The sequence below is a fragment of the Asterias amurensis genome, chromosome 13 (assembly GCF_032118995.1).
Source record: "Asterias amurensis chromosome 13, ASM3211899v1".
Taxonomy (NCBI): Eukaryota; Metazoa; Echinodermata; class Asteroidea; order Forcipulatida; family Asteriidae; genus Asterias; species Asterias amurensis.
In genome coordinates, this window is record NC_092660.1 from 15,111,358 (window position 1) to 15,133,754 (window position 22,397).

The following is a 22,397-nucleotide window of genomic DNA, read 5'->3' on the forward strand; positions in this document are numbered from 1 at the left end:
AACTTGCGAGAAAATAATGAAAGAAAAAAATACACCCTTGTCACACGAAGTTGTGTGCGTTTAGATGGTTGATTTCGAGACCTCAAATTCTAAATCTGAGGTCTCGAAATCAAATTCGTGGAAAATTTCTTCTTGCTCGAAAACTATGGCACTTCAGAGGGAGCCGCTTCTCACAATGTTTTATACCATCAACCTCTCCCCATTACTCGTTACCAAGTAAGGTTTTATGCTGATAATTATTTTGAGTAATTACCAATAGTGTCCACTGCCTTTAAGCCATGTTATCATGTTGGTTGTCACAAGTTTCAAACACTTTTTGGCTGGTGCGTCAAAGTTTTAAACTTTTTTAAAAGTCGAAAGATTCAAAAATCTTTTGGTTGTGACGTGTTTTGTAATTATTTCTAAACAGCGTCAAGGGAGTACAACACCCACCGGAATATTAGGTTCTGTGACGGTGCCCTCGGGCCTTGCGTTGGCGAGGAACCAGACCTGACCAACCTCACCTTTTCCTACACAACCGCCGAAGAGGGCGACATTGTATTCCTCACATCAGATGGGGTATCTGATAACTTTGACCCTGTCATAGCGCGGAAGGCAGTGGCAAACACCGACTTCAAATCGAGGAAGAGCAGAGCCGAGTCGATCTTTGGTGAGGACCTTTGGGAGGCTGGATCCTGGTCGATGCCTGCTATCTCACCCATGGAGAGGCAAGCTGGGATGACGCAATCGATGGAGGTAATCATCCGTGACTCGATCATCCCAAGCGAGGACCCATTTTCCGCCTCCAATCTCTGCTCTAAACTACTAGACCACGTAGTGAAGTTAACCGAGCAAAAACGCAATGCCCACGAAGCGACAAATCGTATCGTGGGTGCGTGTGAAAGTGAGAAACTGGACTCGAGCACCGTGACGACCGGGAAGGAAGCCCTCTATCGACTCTCCAGAAACCTCCCCGGCAAGTTGGACCACGCCACGGTAGTGGCATACGTGGTGGGACACCCAAGTTCACCCGAGTCTGAAGGACAACCACAGGCTTCGAGAAGGAGCATAGAAATGATGGTTGAGGGAGACTTTATGCAGCATATCCCTTCGAATCAATTCGATCTACATGGGGGAAATCCACAGAGTGGGGGCTTATTTTCCCTCATGGATTGAAACAAGTTCTCAGTTGACCCAAAAAGCCGTGTTAAATGGTTTCATTATAACTTAGCATTCTAAACTTTGACAGTGATTATTGTAATAATGGGTGTATACCTGTTGAAACTGAGGAGTTGAACAAAAAAGGTTCAGGTGTGTTAAACATGGCCTCAGTTCGCTTAAAAAAAAATACAACAACAAAAGTGTGGTCGTTTTGCGAAACATAATAGCTGTTCCCAGTAAAGCTGTATCTTTAAAGTAACGTCGCGTGACGTGTTTGATGGTAAAGTGACGTCACAAATAGTCACGTTTGTGAACGAAACCTGCTGCTCCTTGTAAAGCTGTATCTTTAACGTACGTCGCGTGACGTTACATTAAATACATGACATGTTGGGCGAAACACAATATTTATGTTGAAACACTTCACATTCACACTATGTCCCAATTCATGGCCGCTGCGTGTGGTCTAAATGCATCAGCAGTTCAGAATCACCAGACTGCCGGTGTCGCAATTATGTCCTATATGCAGTACTATCCTGAGGACATTATTGCATATGCAATAATGTCCGCCGGACGGTTTTGCATATGCAATCGTGTCCGCCCGGATGCTGCTGCATGATGCAATTGTGTCCGCCCGGACACATTTGCATATGCAGTTGTGTCCGTCCCAGTGCAAAACCGTCCTTGCAGTAAACTAAACGCCCTTGGTCGACGGAACACGTTCGCCTTTTTTTACAAGCTACAAAGTGCATATCATGAATGAAATGGGAAACGTTCGGCCGTTGGGTATTCGCTGCAATCATAAAATACGTGAATATTCATGCTGCATATACGTGGGTTCCGTCCATGCACGCTCGCTTACGCACGCACATACATGTACAGTCATGTACATGTTTACCGGACGGTTCTTATAGCCCCGGACACGATTGCATATGCAAAAGTGTCCGGAGCGGACAGTATTGCATGGCGGACACAATTGCATCTGACACCGGCCGTGTTAAACCACGCAGACATTTTGCGCTTGCAGCCATGAAACTAGAGCCACTTAAACATAATTGCTTATAATCACCAAGATGGGTAGTGTGAATTAGTATTTTTTGTGTGACACTATGTCCTACCAGTATTCTCAGCTTAAAGTCAATCTATACGTTTTTTTAAATATCGGGTCCAACCCCGCACTGGTTCAATTGATTAGCTTCCCCGGGTCGACCATGGTGTACTCTTCCAGGTGAGCCCCCTGACATGGGCCGACTGAAAGTCAACTTGTCCAGCATTCACACCAATTGGGACAGCCAACCGAAACTACTTTCATTGTAGCTTTTGCAGATTCACAACAAGATCGTATAAGATAATTATTCTGAAAGTAAAAACTGCAACGCTTAATTATTTTACAATCCCATGTCTATACAACAGATAACGCGCGTTTGATTAACAAACATCTCACTTATCATAGTTGCTGTTTGAGGTTAAAACGGGTGTCAAACTTCCTGAAAATGTCCCGAAATACAAACAAATTAGTGGCAATAGGAAGGTTTTTTGTCGTGATGTCATGCACCTTAGTCAGAGTACTGCCTGCCCCACAAGCAGGGTCTACTTGGTCTGCCCCGGGTGAGTCACAACAATGACGTCGAAGATATTCAAACGCACTGGGCTCAGACCCGGGTCAACCCGGGGCAGCTAATCGAGTGCACAATTAATATAAGATATGACAAGTCATTGGCTGAGTGTAGGTTCAACTATAGACGATGTGACTTCTGACGTCACACAAAAATCTCAATATGATTCGTGCGCATACCGCCGGGCAAAACCTTTGTGTTTTGGCAGCCAGCTAGAAAGTGTACGCAATCTTACTATGACTACGCAACTCAGTGCCCGGCGAAACTTGACGTATATAGTGTTTTGTCAACAGAGGGCGGTTTGAATGTAACCATAGGATACATCGTCTATAAGTATTAATTTTAATGACTTTCGTTAACTTTGCTGAAAGCTTCTAGAGGCACTGGACACCATGCATGAAATAAAAAAATAAAAAAAATTGAACATTTTGACTCATTTGGTTGTCGAAGATGCGAGAGAATAATGGAAGAAAAACACCATTGTCGCACAAGTTGTGTGCTTTGCTTGAAATCGAGCTGAGGTCTCGAATTCAATTCAAAATTATTTTAGTTAGAAATTACTTCTTTTTCGAAAACTATACACGTTGCTTCAGGGGGAGCCGTTTCTCACAATGTTTTATACTATCAACAGCTCTCCATTGCTCATTACCAAGTAATTTTGTTTTGCTAACAATTATTTTGAGTAATTACTAATAGTGTACAGTGCCTTTAAGCCTATAAAACACCTTTAAGTATAGGTTTTCTCGGTCAAATTCGGCAAATGAGCAGTCAATTTAATTTTCATGCGTTCGAATTAAAGCTGTTTTGCTTTTCCAGTTGTTACTGCGTTTCAAATTCAGAATTCGGCCATTCAATTTCGTTTTGGGTCGAGTCAAATTCCTTAAGCACCCTGTTCAATTAGCGTAACGTCATTCTTTTTCGTGACACACACGCCTCAAGAATCGTCTGCGAAATTGAATGCTGCTTTGATGAATTGTTAAATTGAATGATTATTTTGTTCGTTCGAATGACGCAATATTACATTTGACTTATCCCAAAACGAAATCGAATGACCCTTTTGAGTAGCATTCGATTTTGCGCGAAATAGAACAGCTTGGTGGTTAAAGGAACACGTTGCCTTGGATCGGACGAGTTGGTCAAAACAAAAGCGTTTGTAACCGTTTTTTTTATATAATGCATATGGTTGGAAAGATGTTTTAAAAGTAGAATACAATGATCCACACAAGTTTGTCTCGAAATTGCGTGGTTTTCCTTCTACTGTGGGAACTAACACGGTCGGCCATTTATGGGAGTCAAAATTTTGACCCCATAAATGGCCGACGTGTTAGTCGACAAGGTAAAGGGAAAACCACGCAATTTCGAGGCATGTTTGTGTGCATCATTGTAGTCTACTTTTACAACATCTTTCCAGCCAAATGCATTTTATAAAAAACGGTTACAAACGCTTCCAAAGACCAACTCGACCGATCCAAGGCAATGTGTTCCTTTAACTTGGCTGCTCTTTTTCCGAAATTGACCGAGAAAACCTATATTACAAAGGGGCATTCGTTATCTGGAATAAGTTGTAATGTTTATCTCGCTTATATTATTGCAACACACAGGAAGAAATTATATGTTGTAAGATCGTCACCGAGTGAAATGATTTCGGCTACGACTGCGGCTGCAGATGCAACGTTGAAAGATATGCTTATGCGTTTGCAGTGATCTAGCCATAGCCGTAGCGAAGCCATGGGTAAATCTGAAGTGAAGATTGAATGTTGGGATTGGGATGTTATTAATAAGTAAATTATATCTTTTATAAACCTTTACAAAATCTCGTATTATAAGAGGAGGATGTTTGGTATTGATTTCAGGAAGTCTTAAATTTAATAGACCTACAATGTAATAGACCTACAATGTAACACTGTCTAGTCACGATCTGAATGTTATTATTTTTTTTTAAGTTAAGGTTTTATTTTTCCATAGGATTATAGAATGGCTCGTTAAAGGCACTGGCATGTTTGGTAAATTGAAAAATACCAGTATTCTCTCTTGGTGTATCACAACACATGAAAATTTGGGCTCAATTGGTCATCGAAATTGCAAAATAATAATGAAAGGAAAAACATACCCGTTGCATTACTTTATGTGCTTCAGATGCAGTCTTTGATAATTTTAGTGAATAATTACTTCCTCCTCGAAAACTATACTTCAGAGGGAGTCGTTTCTCAAAATGTTTTACTTATCAACATCTCACAATTGCTAGTTTCCAAATAAGTTTTTATGCTAACAACAGTTTGGGCAATTACCAGTAGTGTCCAGTGGCTTTAACATAACGATTCAACAGGGCCTATGCTGTTTTTATCGAAGCGTGATTGTGCTATATGTAATTTGAAACCTTGCATCAACATCAAGGAAACTATTAAACTACATTAACAGTTCCGTACGTTCTTATATTGCAGTTTTTTGTTTGTTTAAATAAAATAATATTATGTTACTCCTTCCCTATAATGTTATTTTTTAAATACTTTTTGAGAAATGGTGGACACTATATAGAGTGCACTGTAGAATATAGGTATACGGACAATTCTACCGTAACAACCCAAATGGCGGACACCACCAATAATTACATGCCAAGATATGGATGCACTGGTTAAGTTGGAAACCTCATTGCAATAGACCTTTATCATGCTGCCTCATTTTTGGTCTTAGAGCAATAACGAATGCTAATAATCATTTTGCAAATAGTAACCAGACTATTAAGTTATTCCAGCCTCGGTTTGGCAACATTGATATTAATGGGGGTATTCAAGATGGCTGCACCAAGGTCTATTGCCCAAGTTTTTTTTTATTTTATGCAAGTTTGCCCAAAACAAGGCTAAAAGCCACTCTAGGTAAAGGGCTACAAGGAAGAAAACGTAGAAATGCAGAAACTCGGTGGAGCTGAAGGTAGGAATTCAGCTCTAGCAGGAACTTCGCTGTGGGTAACATTAACACTAGCCCCAGTGGCCATGACCTTGTCAGTCTAGTTCGATACCATCACTCATGGAGGTAGAATCAATCATCCGTATCAGGGGCTTAGTTCTTCCATGGAGGAATTTATTCCTCCATGGTTCTTCCTCCATGGTCTGTGGGAGGCATATATGGAAGGTTTTTAACAGGGCAAGGGTAATCGTTGGGAAAACGTACATCTCGGAGTGGGGAAAGAAAAACGTTTTAACAAGAAAGTTGACTGACTATAATAATTATGTTCATAGAGTGTATTATCATCAATGCTGCTCCTGTCAATGCTCCTCACGACATGCCGGTGTGGCAGGTGGATCTGTTCTCCCAGATATTTTGTTGCCCTCAATACAGTGAATTAGTCCGGACCCGTGCATGTTCCTTGCTCTTTTATGGGCTTCCTATCAAATCCGAGTACACCCACACACGGGTAATATATTCGTATTATGCGCACCACCTTTCACGCAAATCGGGTAATTTTTGTATTGCATCACCTGAAACCATCTGAAACTAGACAACACTGACAAAAAGGCTTAAAGACAGTGGACACTATTGGTAATTGTCAAAGACCAGTCTTCTCACTTGCTGTATCTCAACATATTCATAAAATAACAAACCTGTGCAAAATTTGAGCTCAATCGGTCGTCGAATTTGTAAGATAATAATTAAAGGAAAAACATCCTTGTCACATGAAGTTGTGTGCTTTCTGATGCTTGATTTCGAGACCTCAAATTCTAAACTTGAGGTCTCGAAATCAAATTCGTGGAAAATTACTTCTTTCTCGAAAACTACGTCACTTCAGAGGGAGCTGTTTCTCACAATGTTTTATACCATCCATCTCTTCCCATAACTTGTAATCAAGAAAGGTTTTATGATTATAAATATTTTGAGTTATTACCAATTATAGTGTCCACTGCCTTTCAACCTATATGAGTAAATTGACGAAAGTGTCACGGACGAATGAACAGTGGGTTTATGCACTCCGCGGGTATACACACACACTGAATATTTATTGTAACTACATGTACATCCGGGTTGGACCCAAGGAGAAAGGGAAATGCAAACTGTAGTGTAGTAACTCCATTCATCCTGTGACTTGGTACACTACGTATAGACGACATTTGTTTCCTTTGGCAGTTTCATTTTCTTATCGCGGGAATTTACTTCGTGTTGTTCACTCCTTCGTGGGAGTCTCTCCATCCATTATACGAATTTCATTTGGTCAGAAAGAACGAGAATGTGAATTATCATCATCAAGTTCTTGACACTATTCGGACAGTATTTGGAAAGTCTCATAATGGAGGTTTTGGCTGCATGCAAGAACCGGGTCGTCTCTTACTTCCTCATAACGGTGATTGTTTATTCAAGTAGCTATTCGGGTGAGTTCGGTGCGTGGCTAGCCCTGGTAGGACGTCAGTGCAGTCCAACCTGGGTTATTATAGGTTTAGGCCTTACTCTATGGTTTAGGCCTGTTGCATAGAGTGTATAGTATTCCTTTGCAAAAAGAGCAATTAATAATAAGTTAGTTTTAATAATACTTTGGATGTTGCTGTTTGGTATACATTTTATCTTGTAAACTGTTTACTGGCCATTCTTTGATATTTAACGCTTACTTTGTTAAAGGCAGTGGACACTATTGGTAACTACTCAAAATAATTATTATCGTAACACCTTACTTGGTGGGGAGTAATGGGGAGAGGTTGATGGTATAAAACATTGTGAAAAACGGCTCCCTCTGAAGTGACATAGATTTCGAGAGAGAAGTAATTTTCCTGAAATTTGATTTCTATACCTCAAGTTTAGAATTTGAGGTCTCGAAATCAACCATTTAAACGCACACAACTTCGTGCGACGAGGGTGTTTTTTTCTTCTTCATTATTATCTCGCAACTTCGACGACCAATTGAGCTCAAATTTGTATGCATATGTTGAGATACACCAAGTGAGAAGACTGGTCTTTAACAATTACCAATAGTGTCCACAGCTTTTAATTAGCCTCAGCTTTATCTTGGAAATTTGTTTCAAGTTGTTTTTGTATTTTGTAACCTTTAATGATTTTTGTTATAACGAATCCAACCGTATGTGGTTGCGTAAAAAGCAAGAGAAACAATATTAATGGCTTATTTGAGTCACTGAAGATGTAATTAGCGGCAGACACCAGGAAATACACTCCATTAAAACAAGTAACTTGCTACCCCGTGGTTAAAGATAAGCAGTAGTGTCTATAGTTAGTATGAATTTATTCTTCGCACAGAGCATTGGCATTTGTTGTGTGTTAACTATAGATGATTGAAATGTTGAATGATGTTCAGAAGTAACCACTATTTTTGATGGGAACAAGGTTTTGTTGTTCACAAAAAACCTTTTCACACACTGGGAGAAATTACTAAAACGATTGTTTTTTACACATTGACGTTTCTCCCCCCAAAAAGCTTTCCTTTCCCCCAAAAAGCTTTCCTTTTTAATAAAGGCACTGGACATGTTTGGTTTTGTCAGAGACCGTTATTCTCACTTCGTGTGTCCCAACATATGCATTAAATAACGAACCTGAAGTTTGGGATCAATTGATCATCGAAAGTGCAAGAAAACAATGAAAGAAAAACACACTTCTTTGCACACATTGTGTGCTTTCAGATGCCTTAATAAAAGGCTTCAGGGCTGTTGAATATTTTATTTGAGTGAGAAATTATCTCTTTTTCAAAAACTACGTCATTTCAGAGGGAGCCGTTTCTCACAATGTTTTATACTATCAACAGCTCTCCATTTCTCATTACCAAGTATGCTGTTATGCACAGAAATATTCTGAGATTATTACCGATAGCGTTCCATATTCGAGTTTTCTTTAATTTATACGGTTTCGTTTCTTTTTTTTACTTTACATCACGTTTTGTGTCCAAGATTCGTCGTCACTGGTCTTTAGATGTATTCTATATACATAATATGAAAATTCAATCAAATTAAAACTCCTAACTTGTTTCATACTACATGAAAACAGTACAAAGCCATAACAATGATTTATAAAGAAAGTAGCCAATAAACAAAGTTCCTTTACAAAGCAGAAAATATAAGTACGGAGGCATCATACAGAAAAAGTTAATATTTCAATGGACTTCACGTTTTATTGTACTTTTTTTTTCTTTTTTTTCTTTTACTGTCTCTTCACCTTTCGGGCTTTGAAGGCAGTGGATCTCTTGCATGGTAAATAAAAAACAAAAAATAAAAACAGCAGCAAAACCTTGGCGGTAATGGGGAGTAATGGGGAGAGGTTGGTATAAAACATTGTGAGAAACGGAATTCACTCTGAAGTAACGTAGTTTTCGAGACAGAAGTAATATTCCACAAATTTGATATCGAGACCTCATATTAGAATTTGAGGTTTCGAAATCAAGCATCTGAAAGCACCCATTTTCGTGTGACAAGGGTGTTTTTTCTGTCATTTATCTCGCAATCGACGACCAATTGAGCTCAAATTTTCACAGGTTTGTTATTTTATGCATATGTTGAGATACACCAAGTGAGAAGAATTTCAAAGTGTTATATTATTTTGAGGTTAACTTCTTGTCGAGAACCACCCATTTCTACCTCACGATAATTCTTCCTCGAGTTTCGATGAAACCACAACTTTGAATGTTGACTTATAATGAGAAACTTTGTTGTCTGCCCCCGCGGCTTCGATAGGTCACACACATCAAAAACAAATTCCCTCTCAGGAGGGAAGTAAATGGGGAATCCCCAAATACAGGGTCACGTATAGCTTTACAGAATCGATCGGTTGCAGTGCACAAAGAGTGCGCTTCGGGCCTTTTGTTCGTTTTACCTGCATGGTTCTCGATACCTCCATGGCAGCTTTCGATACCTCCATGGCAGCATACATTACTGTATAAAGCATCGTCATTGGGGCGTGTGTGTTGGTTACAGGTTTTCCAGGTCAATTTCAACAAAAATCCGTTCGTTTTAACTCCTGGCTTCAATTTCATTAGGCCGCAAGACTTATTCAATTTCGTTAAAGCCTGCAGCAAGAGCTTGTCAAAATATTCAATTTCATTAATGGGAAATTATTTTCAAAATATTTGCTTATACTCATTCGTTGCTGCATATATAAAGGCAGATACTTTCAGGGAAAACTCATTTATACACTGGTTTGACTTTTAAGCCAAACGGTTTTGAGTGAAAAAAACTGCCCGCGGTCGGTATACAGAGCAAAACAACATTGAGATTAATTTGTTTTTAAATTTTATAACGACCGCTTATAATTTTAAGCTTTTTGTTTCATTAAAAAACGTGTTAACCTCTAGTTTGACCTGCTCCGGACATTAGCAGAAACAAAGACAACAACATAAATACCAGTGCAACAAAATCTAAAGGCCAAAGCAAAAGATTTAGTTTTCATTTAGTTATCGGATATAGGCGTAAAGTTGAAGGGTAACAAAGCAAAAGGAACAATTGTTTCAACTAAGAAAATACAAAATAAGGATGTAAATAAATTATAATGTTAAGTACATGGGTACACATCTAAAGGACAACATGCTGTGCTAGTAAAGGAGCTGTTACTCCCAGATAACTCATACAGCCATACCTCATCTTTAATTTGAATGCAAATAAGTTGACATTCGTTGCACATAAATGAAAAAGAAAACTCAAACTAGCAGCTAAATCACGTTCGCTTCGGTGTGTCTTAATTTGAATGCATCAATTGCAAATAGGTAAATTCAACTTAAAGGCAGTGGACACTATTGGTAAGTACTCAAAAAATTATCATCATCAAACCTTAACTGGTCACGAGTAATGGAGAGAGGTTGATGGTCTAAAACATTGTGAGAAACGGCTCCCTCTGAAGTGACATAGTTTTCGAGAAAGAAGTAATTTTCCACGAGTTTGATTTCGAGACCTCAAGTTTAGAACTTGAGGTTTCGAAATCAATCATCTGAACGCACACAACTTAGTGTGACAAGGGTGTTTTTTTCTTTTAGTATTATCTCGCAACTTGGACGACCGATTGAGCTCAAATTTTCACAGGTTAGTTATTTTATGCATATGTTGAGATACACCAAGTGTGAAGACTAGTCTTTGACAATTACCAATAGTGTCCACAGTCTTTAAGATTGGTCAAAGTGTGGTCTTGAATACCTATAAATGAAATAGAATGACTGAAGCGAATCTGAACGATAAAAATGCAATCATGTGTGCACGAAAGCGAAATTGAATGCATTAAGAGCTAACAAGAAACCCTAGTTTGAGAGGATTAGGGGAAAATGCTTGAATTTGAATGCATGGTAATGAAATTGGATGATTTTTTAGCTGAAATTGGCTGGGAAAACCTATTTTAGTTTATTATTTTTGTGATGCGAGTAAAAAACCACCCTGGCTCGTTACATGGAATTTGAGGCATTGCATGGTGAGGGTGTCAATATACATTCTTGTTTTGCGGAAACGTGTGTCTACTACTTGCCAGGTAGATTGTGTTCTTTCTGATCTTCGGACCACTTCATCATTCGTGGTCAAGTGCAAGGATATCCGCCGTGTTGAACGTGCCCTTGGCCTTTATACGGTCAGTTCATGGTCAGAACATGGAACAAATCTAACATCGCTCACAGATGTAAAAGCAATCGTGGTGATTTTTGAAGCCGCACAATTACCTGAACCTTTCGACTTTGATTTTAGACTTTGGTGCACCAGTAATTCAGGTGGAGATTGGGGGGGGGGGGGGGGGAGGGGGAGGGGGGGAGTGGGGGGAGGGGGGGGGTACGTGGAGTTGGGGGAGGGGGGGTTCTACTCGTATTTGTTCCACAGCTTCAGCTTTCAGATTCAAGTGAACAGTTTATTAGAGACAATGAGGAACCAGCATGCAAAGGGTAACCATACTTTTGAGAACAGGGCCCAATTTCATAGAGCTGCTTAAGCAAAAAAAAATTGCTTAAGCAACAAAATCTTTGTTGTAAAATCAGATTGCCGGCTAAGACTCCACTCAATTGTTGTGCTAAGTAAACAACAGCTAAATATTAGTCACATTCAATGTACATGGCATGAAATTTTTGCCAGTAACATGTGTAAAATAAGCAAGCTATTTTCGTGCTTAAGCAAATGTCTTGCTTGTGCAGCTCTATGAAATTGGGCCCTGTTTGCTGTTTCTGTTTGTGGCGTTCAATCTATTTGCCAGTTTAGATTTGAATATTGTCTGCGTACAATGACATGCTTTTTCCACACGGATGAAGGAAACTACTTCCTCCATGCTTTTTAACTTTTAAATTCCTCAGACTAGAGACAGTTGGTATAATATGAAATGGTTCTTATAGTTCGGGCAAGCCTTTGCATATAGCAACCTCCAGATGTGCAAACCCCACCATAATTGTGTGAAACACCTTCATTCAGAGTTGTGTTTGGGTGTTCATCGTATACGGAAAAGCTAGCCATCCAAGAGTCATATGATATCGCAACTGCTCGATTATAGTTTCAGGAAGCATGCCATTGTACCAGACAATGTTTAAATTTAATAATACGCAAAAGTCTTGATGGCATCTGAGCCAGAAACGCCATTGCTGACCTGGATTGCTGGTTAAAGATGCTATGTCAGATTTTTGGCCGATTTGACCCAACAATTTTGATTTAAAATTCAAGGTATTTTGATGGGGGTCGAGAAAGTTACAAGCTTTCATTTGAGCCATTGCTCGAAAAAGTCCGCCAATTATTATAGTAGCAGTGAAATAAAGTGCTCAAAATTAGTTTTTGTCGGGATCCCGACAATATATCACGTGACCAATTCTTATGTGTTTTATAAGAAACGTTTTAAATTTTTGTCATGGTGCCTGAACATTAAAAGTAAAAGTTAAACTTTTTTCGTTAGAGCGGGTGATACTCTTTGAAATACCATTCACTCTAAAAAATCTATTTTTTAATGTTTTGGGCAAAAAATCTGACATAGCATCTTTAATGCATGAATGTTGAGATGACTTGAGTAATCCTGACCCTGAAATGGGGACCGGCTCAGCTGATGCGTCGCCGGGGTGCGAATTTCTTTTCCCCAATTGCAATATCTGTTCCCCTTTCCGTCATAATTTGCTCTTTCCGTCAAAATTACGTCACAACGAAATTATTAAAATCTGTTACCAAATCATTGCAATGTCGTTTGGAAAAGAAAAAGATTGCCGCCGGAGGTGTTCATTCGGGATTGATATTCCTTCATTTATTTATCGACTCTGAAGGGCTCGGGCCATGGTTAGGGCCTATAAAAGAATAAAACCAATACTTAATATTTCTTAATAAAAGTCATTGTTATTACTATTATTAGTGTTTTGTTTTAAATATTTTTTGATTTTATAAACATGGTCACCACTAGGGGCCTACATAGTGACATCACAATTATTCGGAAGATGAATGAAGATAAAGGGACGGGTATTTCCCTTCCTTTTCAAGTGAGACCGTGGTATTTATTTCCTTGTGGGTCCTAGCATAGAGTCTCTATGGCTGAAGGTAGTTGTTCAGTTTGTACAGCATGCAGCTATGAAACCTATTAAACCATTTCGGAATCATAGTCAGAATACACAATGGGTGACCTTCAACATTTCGTACATAGGGCCTTTTTGGCATACACTAACTGTCACAATTGGAAATTTTACATTACAGTATTTCAACATGCATTCCAATTAACGTTATTTATAGACTACCATAGCTAATCTGGCTTTACAGTCAACGTTGATATAACAATCTTACGTTGCAACCCCCATGATGACGTTCTTGATATACTTTCAAATATTTACTCTTTAAATATTATTAGCAAGGTCGGGGAGCGAGGGCACATCTTTTTTGATAACAGTATCAAAAAAAAAAATCCGTGACGACCTCTAATAGTTATAACTATTGTGTTGTCCAAAGAGTTAAACCAAAAAGTACAATAAAACAAAAGTTTTCTTTCATTGAGTTGTGACAAACATTGGCCCGAAACACTGGAGGAAAGCCAGCAGGAAGTCTCAGCCCAGTACAGGATATTTTGTAAACATAAAATAAGAAATAACCTTGAATATCGCCAATAAACGATTGACGCAGAGCCCGCCTCCGGAAATCCTTGTGGCGGCGGGAGCACGTGGGTTTCACTTTATACGCTGAATCCCAACGCAGAGTTTAGTTTTGGCAAAAACACACAACCCGTGCGCATTTATTCGTAGTTTCGAACTGTCACACTCCTGTGCCTAAATCCTATTGCTCAAATTACAACAGAGAATTACCACTGTCCTTCCTGTATGATGGGAATAATAATTATGCGTAGGGCCCTACTGTACACAGCTAGATACATGTATAGGTACATGTTGGCCTACGTGGGGTACAGCGAAGTGAAATTTTGATTTAACCCCATATGGTTTTATATTACCCATCGGCAAAGAGAGCTATAGTGTCTATTCGAGTCGCCATGGCGGTTCACTCAACTCTCTCATGCAGATTGGGCTGTCTGTGGTGTGGACTCTGGAATTACCGTGGTAAAACTTGTATTATACATGCATAACTTTACGTTTGGACTGTGGGGTACAGTGAAGTGAATTGGTAATTTGCTGATTTCTTGATTTCACACCCCATCGGCAAAGGAGCATAGCTGTCTCCCCTCTATGGTCTCGGTTGGACAACATGGCAGTTTGTTCACTCAACGTTCTCATGCAGTTTGGCTGTCTGTGGTTTGGACTCTGGAATTACCATGGTAATAGTTGCAGTAATCTTATGTAAAGCCACTGGTTGTATATATGTTTACTGTTACATTGTTTGGTTGGTGTTCAAATCAATGCTTTTATATGGCACACTTCCTGGTTTGTATTGTAAAGTTGTTGTGGTGGACGCTGTAAAACAAATTATTATGAATCGACTCTCTTTCGGTCACACGGGTGCGGATAGGTGATTTTGAAAGTGCTGCTATGCTTCGTTTTTGAGGGCACCGTCAAGGCATTTTCTCCTCAGGAATTTTAAATTTGTACTGTGGAGCATTTCAAGGGCACTAAGGCAATCATCAGGGGCATGGAGGCAATCGCCTTCGTTGCCTCCGTATCATGCCTGTATTCTGTAATTTATGGCTCGGGCGCATCTAATTTTTTCACAGAACTAAAATGCTCTAGCATGGGCTCAGCTGACGCACGTGCTCATGTGATGATTTCACTGACCACATTATCACTCTTCCGCCTCTTATATTCAGTCCTGCCTACGAAAGATTCGACCTCTATATCGAGCTTAAATCTTAAAAATTAGCTTAATATCAGCCACCTCCCCCCCCCAAAAAAAAAGGTTTGTCCCTCCGTCAATCATTTTTAAGTGGCTGTATACGTATAAACGGAAAATGCGTGTAGTTCGGGCGTATACACCAAATGTTTGCTCGCGTGTACAAAATAATGTTATGCTAATTTCCATGACAATGTGTTGGCCCACATTAAAGTTGGTTAGGTCATTTATTTTTATAATTTTGTTTTAATGCAAGTTCGCCCAAAACAAGGCTAAAAGCCACTCTAGGTAAAGGGCTACAAGGAAGAAAACGTAGAATGCAGAAACTCAGAGGAGCTGGAGGTAGGAACTGATATTGGAGGAATAACCATTTCAATCATTTTAAAAAAGTTTTTAAGGGGGCAAAAACACCGTTTGACGGGACGGTTTGATAATAAGTATTTTAATCTTTATTTGTTGTTACTATTTTGTTTATTTCATAGGTGTGTTTGCCGTAGCCGATTTCACCTGCGTAACTAAGCCACGAGTCCCACTTGATGCGGAGGATACCTTCATCGCTGGATTCTTTGTCAACTTGGCCGGAAGTATTTCTATCAGGCGTACTCAATACACTTACACAACTGGAACTACCAACCGAAATGATCGAAGACTACCAACCGGCAGCATTCAGGACCCAACTGCTCTGCACGGTGATGTTTTAGTCTCTGTTCTACAGATGCCGGCATCTGGCGGGATCTCTAGGATTGGTGTATATGGTTGCCAAGCGACAGTGACTGGACAGTCGACTTATAATATTGGCACTGTTATTATGAGCAGTACAGGTATTGAATCTACTGTACACGTTTGGTTATAGCTGTCAAAGAACAGTATTCTCACTTGGTGCATTTATGCCAATACTATATAGATGCATAAAATAACAAATCTGTGAAAATTGTGGCTCAATTGGTCATCTAAATTGCAAGAGAATAATATAACGAAAGAAAGTACCCTTGTTTCACAAAATTAATATTACTTGTGTGCTTTCAGATGCATAATAAAGGGCTTCAGCTGAAGTCTTTCATTATTTGAGCGAGAAATTACCCCTTTCTCAAAAACTTCATTAGTTCAGAGGGAGCCGCTTCCCACATTGTTTTATACTATCAACAGCTCTCCGTCGCTCGTTACAAATGAAGTTTTTATGCCAAAAATTATTTGTTTAAATCTATTGAAAATTATTTTTTAATAATAAAAAAAAGGGAAAAGAGAATTCAAACAAAAATAACGTTGTGTAACTAAATATTGCACATTGTTTTACGAAACCGTCTCAGTATTATACAACAATGTCAGTTTCTTTAAGTGTTCATCCATTGTTGGGGGATTAACCAATGTATCTACATTCTTGTCTCTGTTTCTCATCAGCTGACTTTCTACCAACTGCTATAAGCCAGACGGTAAACTCAGGGGATTCGGTACGACTAACAGTAACTGTTGAGGGTCAACGGAACCGTACTCGTTGGAGACAGGATAGTAGCAATCCTCCTTTCCCTCTCTTTCAAGGAAGCTTAATTTATGATATTGAGGGAGCAAGTAACACAGATGCTGGAACATACGAGGTTCATGAAGCTGGTTTTCGCAGTGAAGGCAGGCAGGCACTCATGAGGTTACTTGTCAGAGGTAAATACATCAAATTAATCAATCTTAATTACACAAGTTAATTGGTGGCCGGTAATTAAAGGCAATGTTTACATTTGTATTTTTATAACCGTTGGATTGTTTCAATCCTATACATAATGGTCGTGTGTTTGAGATAGTTGCCGAAACTCCGGAGCGAATGTCCACGTTGGAAGAACAATCCCTGCATTAATACCCAATCTGATTAAATTGGGGGAAAGGCGACATCTATTCCCATAACATGGTATTTCGACGTGAAATGTTTCTATAGAAATCATTATATTGGTTTTCTCGGTCAATTTCGGAAAAAAGAGCAGCCAATTTAATCACCAAGCTATTCTATTTCGCGCAAAATCGAATGCTACTCAAAAGGGTCATTCGATTTCGTTTTGGGATGAGTCAAGTGTAATGTTGCGTCATTCGAATTAACAAAATAATCATTCAATTTAACAATTCATCAAAGCAGCATTCAAATTCGGAGACGCTTCTTGAGGCGTGTGTGTCACGAAAAGAATGACGATACGCTAAATTGAACAGAGTGCTAAAGAAATTTGACTCGACCCAAAACGAAATTGAATGGCCGAATTCTGAATTTGAAACGCAGTAACAACTGGAAAAGCAAAACAGCTTTAATTCGAACGCATGAAAATTAAAATGACTGCTCATTTGCCGAATTTGACCGAGAAAACCTATACTTACTAGCCAAAGCGCTGTTTTTACTTCTTACCACGTACGTTTGTACTGACATTAATTTTTAGAGTCATAACCAAACGTATGTGTATAATAATATGGTAGACCTACACTAAAATGAGTACACCAACCCCCCCCCCCCCGCACAAAAAAATAAACTGTTAAAAGTTATTTCTATGTATAATAATAGGGAGGTTTAGCTGCACCATACGCGAGAAAACACGTGAACGTGACGTCAGAAAACTGTGTTGTTTCTAGGTAACGTCACCTTTGTGGCTTATTACTTGTTCACGTATATGACGTCACGTAAGTACCTGACGTGAAAAATTGTAACTTCACGTATTCTAAACGTGTGATTTTGACAACACAATTTTCTCTGACGTTCACGTTCACGTATTTGCTGGCGTATGTGTAAAATGCAGCTAAATATCCTCAATGCCGTTTAACTTCCCCCATCAGGTGATTCCTGTCTATAATTGTGTATTTTTTTATTTATTTTTTTATTTAAAGATCTTTATGCAGGATACAACAATCAGCACAAGAGCTGTATTACATTATGGTCCTGTGTTCTAAAAAAAAAAGGGAAAAAGGAAAACGTTACTTAAAAAAAATACAAAAAATTAGAGTAAACAGATTTTACAAAAAAATCCCCAGAAGAACAACATGAGGATTAAAATATACTTAAAAATTGATTTGTAAATTATAGTATAACGGTTGTAATATTTCTGCTTGGGCCCCTGATACTTAGGTATTGGGCTGGTATGTTTAGCTCAGTCTGATAGAACACCGGGTGGCAGGTTCTGCCCCCTCTCGGCGAATTATGTACTAAATGTCCTCTTATTGTGCCCTAGCTCGTTTGACTCAACTTTCTTCAGGGAATAAATCTCCTATGCACTGTTGTACCAAATCTGTTTCAGCCTTTCAAAGTTGTACTAATTATATGCTAGGGAGACAAATGCCACGTCTCAGTTGCAGTCGCCCACACATATAATTTATCTACATGTATAACCTCTGTTATAAGACAAGCAACCATCAACATACCCAGCTTATCAAAATGTTCCCATTGCATCCCCGTAAGTAACTTACCCAAGCCCGCCTGGAAACTGACTATCCGCTTGCCAAATCTTGCAGTGGAAACTGGCCCTCCGATCTGCATCACCACAAGAAGCAGATTGTGTATTTTTTATTTAACGAACGTTGCCAACGCTTACGCACGCTTTATCGAACGTAACCAATGGCTTACCAAAATGCTTTAGAAAATCGACGGCAAATGACCGTCCCGCAACATTCACTAAGCGCTTTCTATTGACCGATCTTAGGTGGGGAACGGAAAAACTTGTAAACGTTCCGAACTTGTTACCAACGCTTACGAAGACATGGCGAATGATGCGAAGTTTGAGCGATTGTCAAATATTTCATTTCGTTAGCACATTCGCTAGCATACCGCCGTAGCAGCATGAATTGACCGAGGATCTTTGAATTCGTAAGGAGGTGGAGAATGACTTGTGAGCGTTCCGACTTTGTGACAAACGCTTATAATACGAAGACATGGAAATAATTATTGACAGTCGCTCAAACTTTGATTATTTTTTTCGAAGTTTGAGTGACTGTCAATAATTATTTCCATTCCGTAAGCACATTCGCTAGCATATTATTATTCTCCACCACAGTGTGTGAGAGGGTTGAGCAGCACTATGAAATTGAACTTCGCACAGTCGGATATTCTGCCCAAATAGACTGTGCAAGTCTCGCGCGGATTTGATCTTCCGGGACCATTGTGGTCCCAACCTTATGGAGTTTTACGTTGGGGAGATTTTGTTTCGTCCATTACTTTAGTTTAATGTAGTTTACGACAATAAAAATGATATATGTTGTTAAAAATGTAATACTAATTAACACCATATAAAAAAGTAAAAATAAAGTCAACATAATAACGAAGAAAAATCGATATTTAAACTTGACCTCAGGTCAGGTTACTTGGTAAAAATTAAGAATTTGTGCCCATCTCCGATCACGAAACTTACGCAGACGCTTGTTTTGGTCGCGCGGGTGAAAAGCCTCTTCATTGGTCCTTTAGGCGTCGGCTTCGGTCGGCTTCCTCTTTAAACTGCGTCACGCGTTTGTCTAACGCCCTTGCGACCATCGTGCGTCCGCGTATAAACCAGCTTTGAGTAGTTTCACATTCGGGCGTAGATTTACAAAAGGGCTTTCAAAAAATTTAAGATCAAACAAACATCCTTGTCCCAGAGTTTTACTTTTGTCAATAAATAGACTTTAACCGATAATTGTGTATTTGTTTAAAAAGCTAAAACTAATTTCAACAAGCTCTATAGGGTATTTTTGTTGTTCAGATTCGGCATTAAGAAACAATTAAAGCAAGATTTGATTCATAACAAAATAAAGTTCTTCAGTTGTCGTGTTTTCTCGCTCCGGTGCGCGCGAGACTTGCACAGTCTTACACGGCGAACATTGTTTGATGAAAATGAGTCCCTCTGTTGAATCAGCTTCCTTCACCGGAGGACAAAATGCATCGTACTCTAAAATCGCAAATCAAAACCTGCTCTCCCCTGGTGCCTTTTTATCAGTTACCCCAGAATTGATATAGGCATATTACTTGATAAAAATAGTGTGATACTTGGTGCATGAAAACACCATATAAAAAAACTGAAGTAAAAGTTTGGGAGACGGGGATGTCCAAGAGAAACGTCTGGACTTGACGCTGGTAGATTCTGTCCTGCATTACACGGGAAACTGAGGATGGTTGTTTGGTTTGTTTCCAAATATCACAATAGAGGGCGCTATCACACTGCTCAGGGAACTGTCGCTGAAGTTTTGTACACAGTGTTGACGACGACATGACAGTACAAAGATCAGTGCGAGCTGTCCACATTATTTTGTAAGGTCTTGCTCTACTGGAGTTTAACAGTAAAAACACGTATCTATACTATTAAAAGCGTAACCTGCGCCATCTTGGATTAAAATTAGAAGGTCCAGTGGTATGGCATCCTTGTGGAATCCAACACGGTTGTTTGTATGGAATTCAATACGTTTGTGTGGTTTCAGACGTCGGGTTGCAAGTCTGCAAAACCCGGATCCAAACTCGCACTTACAAGTCATGTGATTGGAGGAAGTTTGGGCGGCGACCGTGCGTCAACCACTGGTCGATGTTGTTACCAGACTTCCTAGAAATCTTTCTGACAGGCGACTCATTGGACAGTGTTTCGCAGATGGTGCTCCGGATTGGTTCATTCATTGCCCCTTGAACGCCCACCCGCCATTCGATCCGCCCTTTTTGGTCAGGTTACTTTCGTGTTGTACTAAGCATGGTTCTCCGGATTGGTTCATTAATTGCCGCGCAGGGTCGAAAGGGTCGAAGAGGCTGGGTGCCAGGACAAATCCGAAACCAATCTCACGAATTTGACCGAATTTGCATTGAATGGATTAAGTACCGTAGATTGATGTTTCGCAGGTGACCATGTGTCAACCATTGGTCGACATTGTTATCAGACTTCCTAGAAATCCTTCTGCGGGTGACTCATTTGTTGAAAAGATTAAATGGAGAATATTTATAAAAAAGCATTCACTTCCAAACGGCATGAGAATTATCATGATGAACAAGGATGGGATCAAACGGAAGCTTAATAATTTGGAAACATTGGGTAGGGCCGGCTATAGGTTGGAAGGTGTCTAAGGGAACTTTACAATTAATAACATTTTGGGGGTGGGGGGGGGGGCCTTACACAAAGAGCCATTCTGGTCAGTGTATTGTGAGTGGTGTGTTGTCTGGTTTTGAGACAGGCCACCTGTTGCTTGGTGAAGAAGGTCGCCGTGGGACCACTTTAGGTTGACAGTGGGTGGCGACCTTGGACCTTTTGCCAGTAAACTCAAATGGGTACATGGATACCGTTTTAGAATACGGTCTGTTCATGGAGGTATAATGTTGCAGTTTCAGAGTTTAACCATGGCGGTAGAATTGTGAAACCATTCCTTACTCTATGGTGAAACTTATACACACACGTCAAAGGCTGTTTTGAAGCTGTAAAAAAAAGAACTTTGCTTTGCATTTGGTCAAAGTTGTTAAGCAAAACGACATTAAGTTTCCTTTTGAATAAGTCCATTCACAAAATTTGTTAGAGCAGTGTGTCGGTCAGGTCTCAGAATGTACATTTTGCCAAATCCATTATGAAGATTAATTTAGCCATCGGCCCGTCGGGTTGGTTACTGATGGAGATAATATTAACAAAAGAGACCTCGTGCGGCTGAATGGGTTACATTTTTAGGAGTTTGTCTATTGACCCAAACTGGACGTAACAAACCCTAAACATGACTTGACATGCTTTCTGAAAGTGAAATAAGTTAGAGAAAATTAAGGAGTGGGGACGAGTTTATCGTTTTTATTTAGTTTGTACGATATAGGGTTCCAGAGATATGGGATGTATGGAGGTTTGTTCCTAGACCAGCGTGAACATGAACGCGGTCAGAAATTGTGTCGTTTGTCGTTCAAATTTCGCGAGATGCAATAAGCCCAAAGTGACAATAAAACAAAACCAGACCTGCCAAGTCTCACGCATTAGGCGTGAGACTCACGCATTTGGGCTCTGTCTCACGCTCACACGCACATCAACCATTATTGGGGCGAGATCGGGAAAAAAAATTAACGACATTTTTTGTACAAAATTTGTACAAACAGAGCGCAAAATTGCAGATTGCGCACGCGTTTGCTCATCCAGTAGGTTCAGCTCAAATTCGGCAGAGCGCAAAACGCTTATTGCGCACAAGTTTGTTCCGATTCCTTTAGCAAATTCGTTGAAATGCGCTCCACTAGCGAAGACACAACAGGCAGAAGAAGTGAGCGATTGATTTTGGACATTATTTTTAGTCTATTTTTTTCAAGTTTGGAAGGATATAATCTGACACAATCGAACCTCCACATTAACCATCAACATCTCCTGTGTACCTCAAGTGAGTTTTAATTATTCTGAGGAGGCTTTTGATGCATTTTGAAACACTTTTTGTCCACAATTAAATTTCACATTGTTTTATTTATTTATAAAAAAAAAAAAAAGTTGGGCGGCGATTTAAAAAGGCCTTCTTAAACTGGCAACTTTTTTTCCGGGGGGATGGGGGTTGA

The 22,397-nt window shown here is 39.5% G+C and overlaps 2 protein-coding genes across 3 annotated transcripts in view; both read left to right on the forward strand.

The window, feature by feature from the left end:
- LOC139946102 (PP2C-like domain-containing protein CG9801) overlaps positions 1 to 3,935 on the forward strand; it is a 37,196-nt gene extending 33,261 nt beyond the window's left edge. The window contains exon 8 of the mRNA XM_071943705.1: positions 410 to 3,935. Within this exon, the coding sequence (XP_071799806.1) occupies positions 410 to 1,155 (746 nt within the window). The 3' untranslated portion in view covers positions 1,156 to 3,935. The remainder of the gene's footprint in view (positions 1 to 409) is intronic.
- A 68-nt stretch (positions 3,936 to 4,003) lies between these two features.
- The window catches only part of LOC139945880 (receptor-type tyrosine-protein phosphatase mu-like), a 57,391-nt gene continuing 38,997 nt past the window's right edge, over positions 4,004 to 22,397 (forward strand). Inside the window, exons 1-3 of one of the 2 annotated variants that reach the window (XM_071943382.1) lie at positions 4,004 to 7,114; positions 15,409 to 15,747; positions 16,325 to 16,579. In XM_071943382.1, the coding sequence (XP_071799483.1) occupies positions 7,033 to 7,114; positions 15,409 to 15,747; positions 16,325 to 16,579 (676 nt within the window). In that variant the 5' untranslated portion in view covers positions 4,004 to 7,032. Of the gene's footprint in view, positions 7,115 to 14,158; positions 14,418 to 15,408; positions 15,748 to 16,324; positions 16,580 to 22,397 lie in introns of those variants that run through there. The other variant, XM_071943383.1, reaches the window with a different exon arrangement.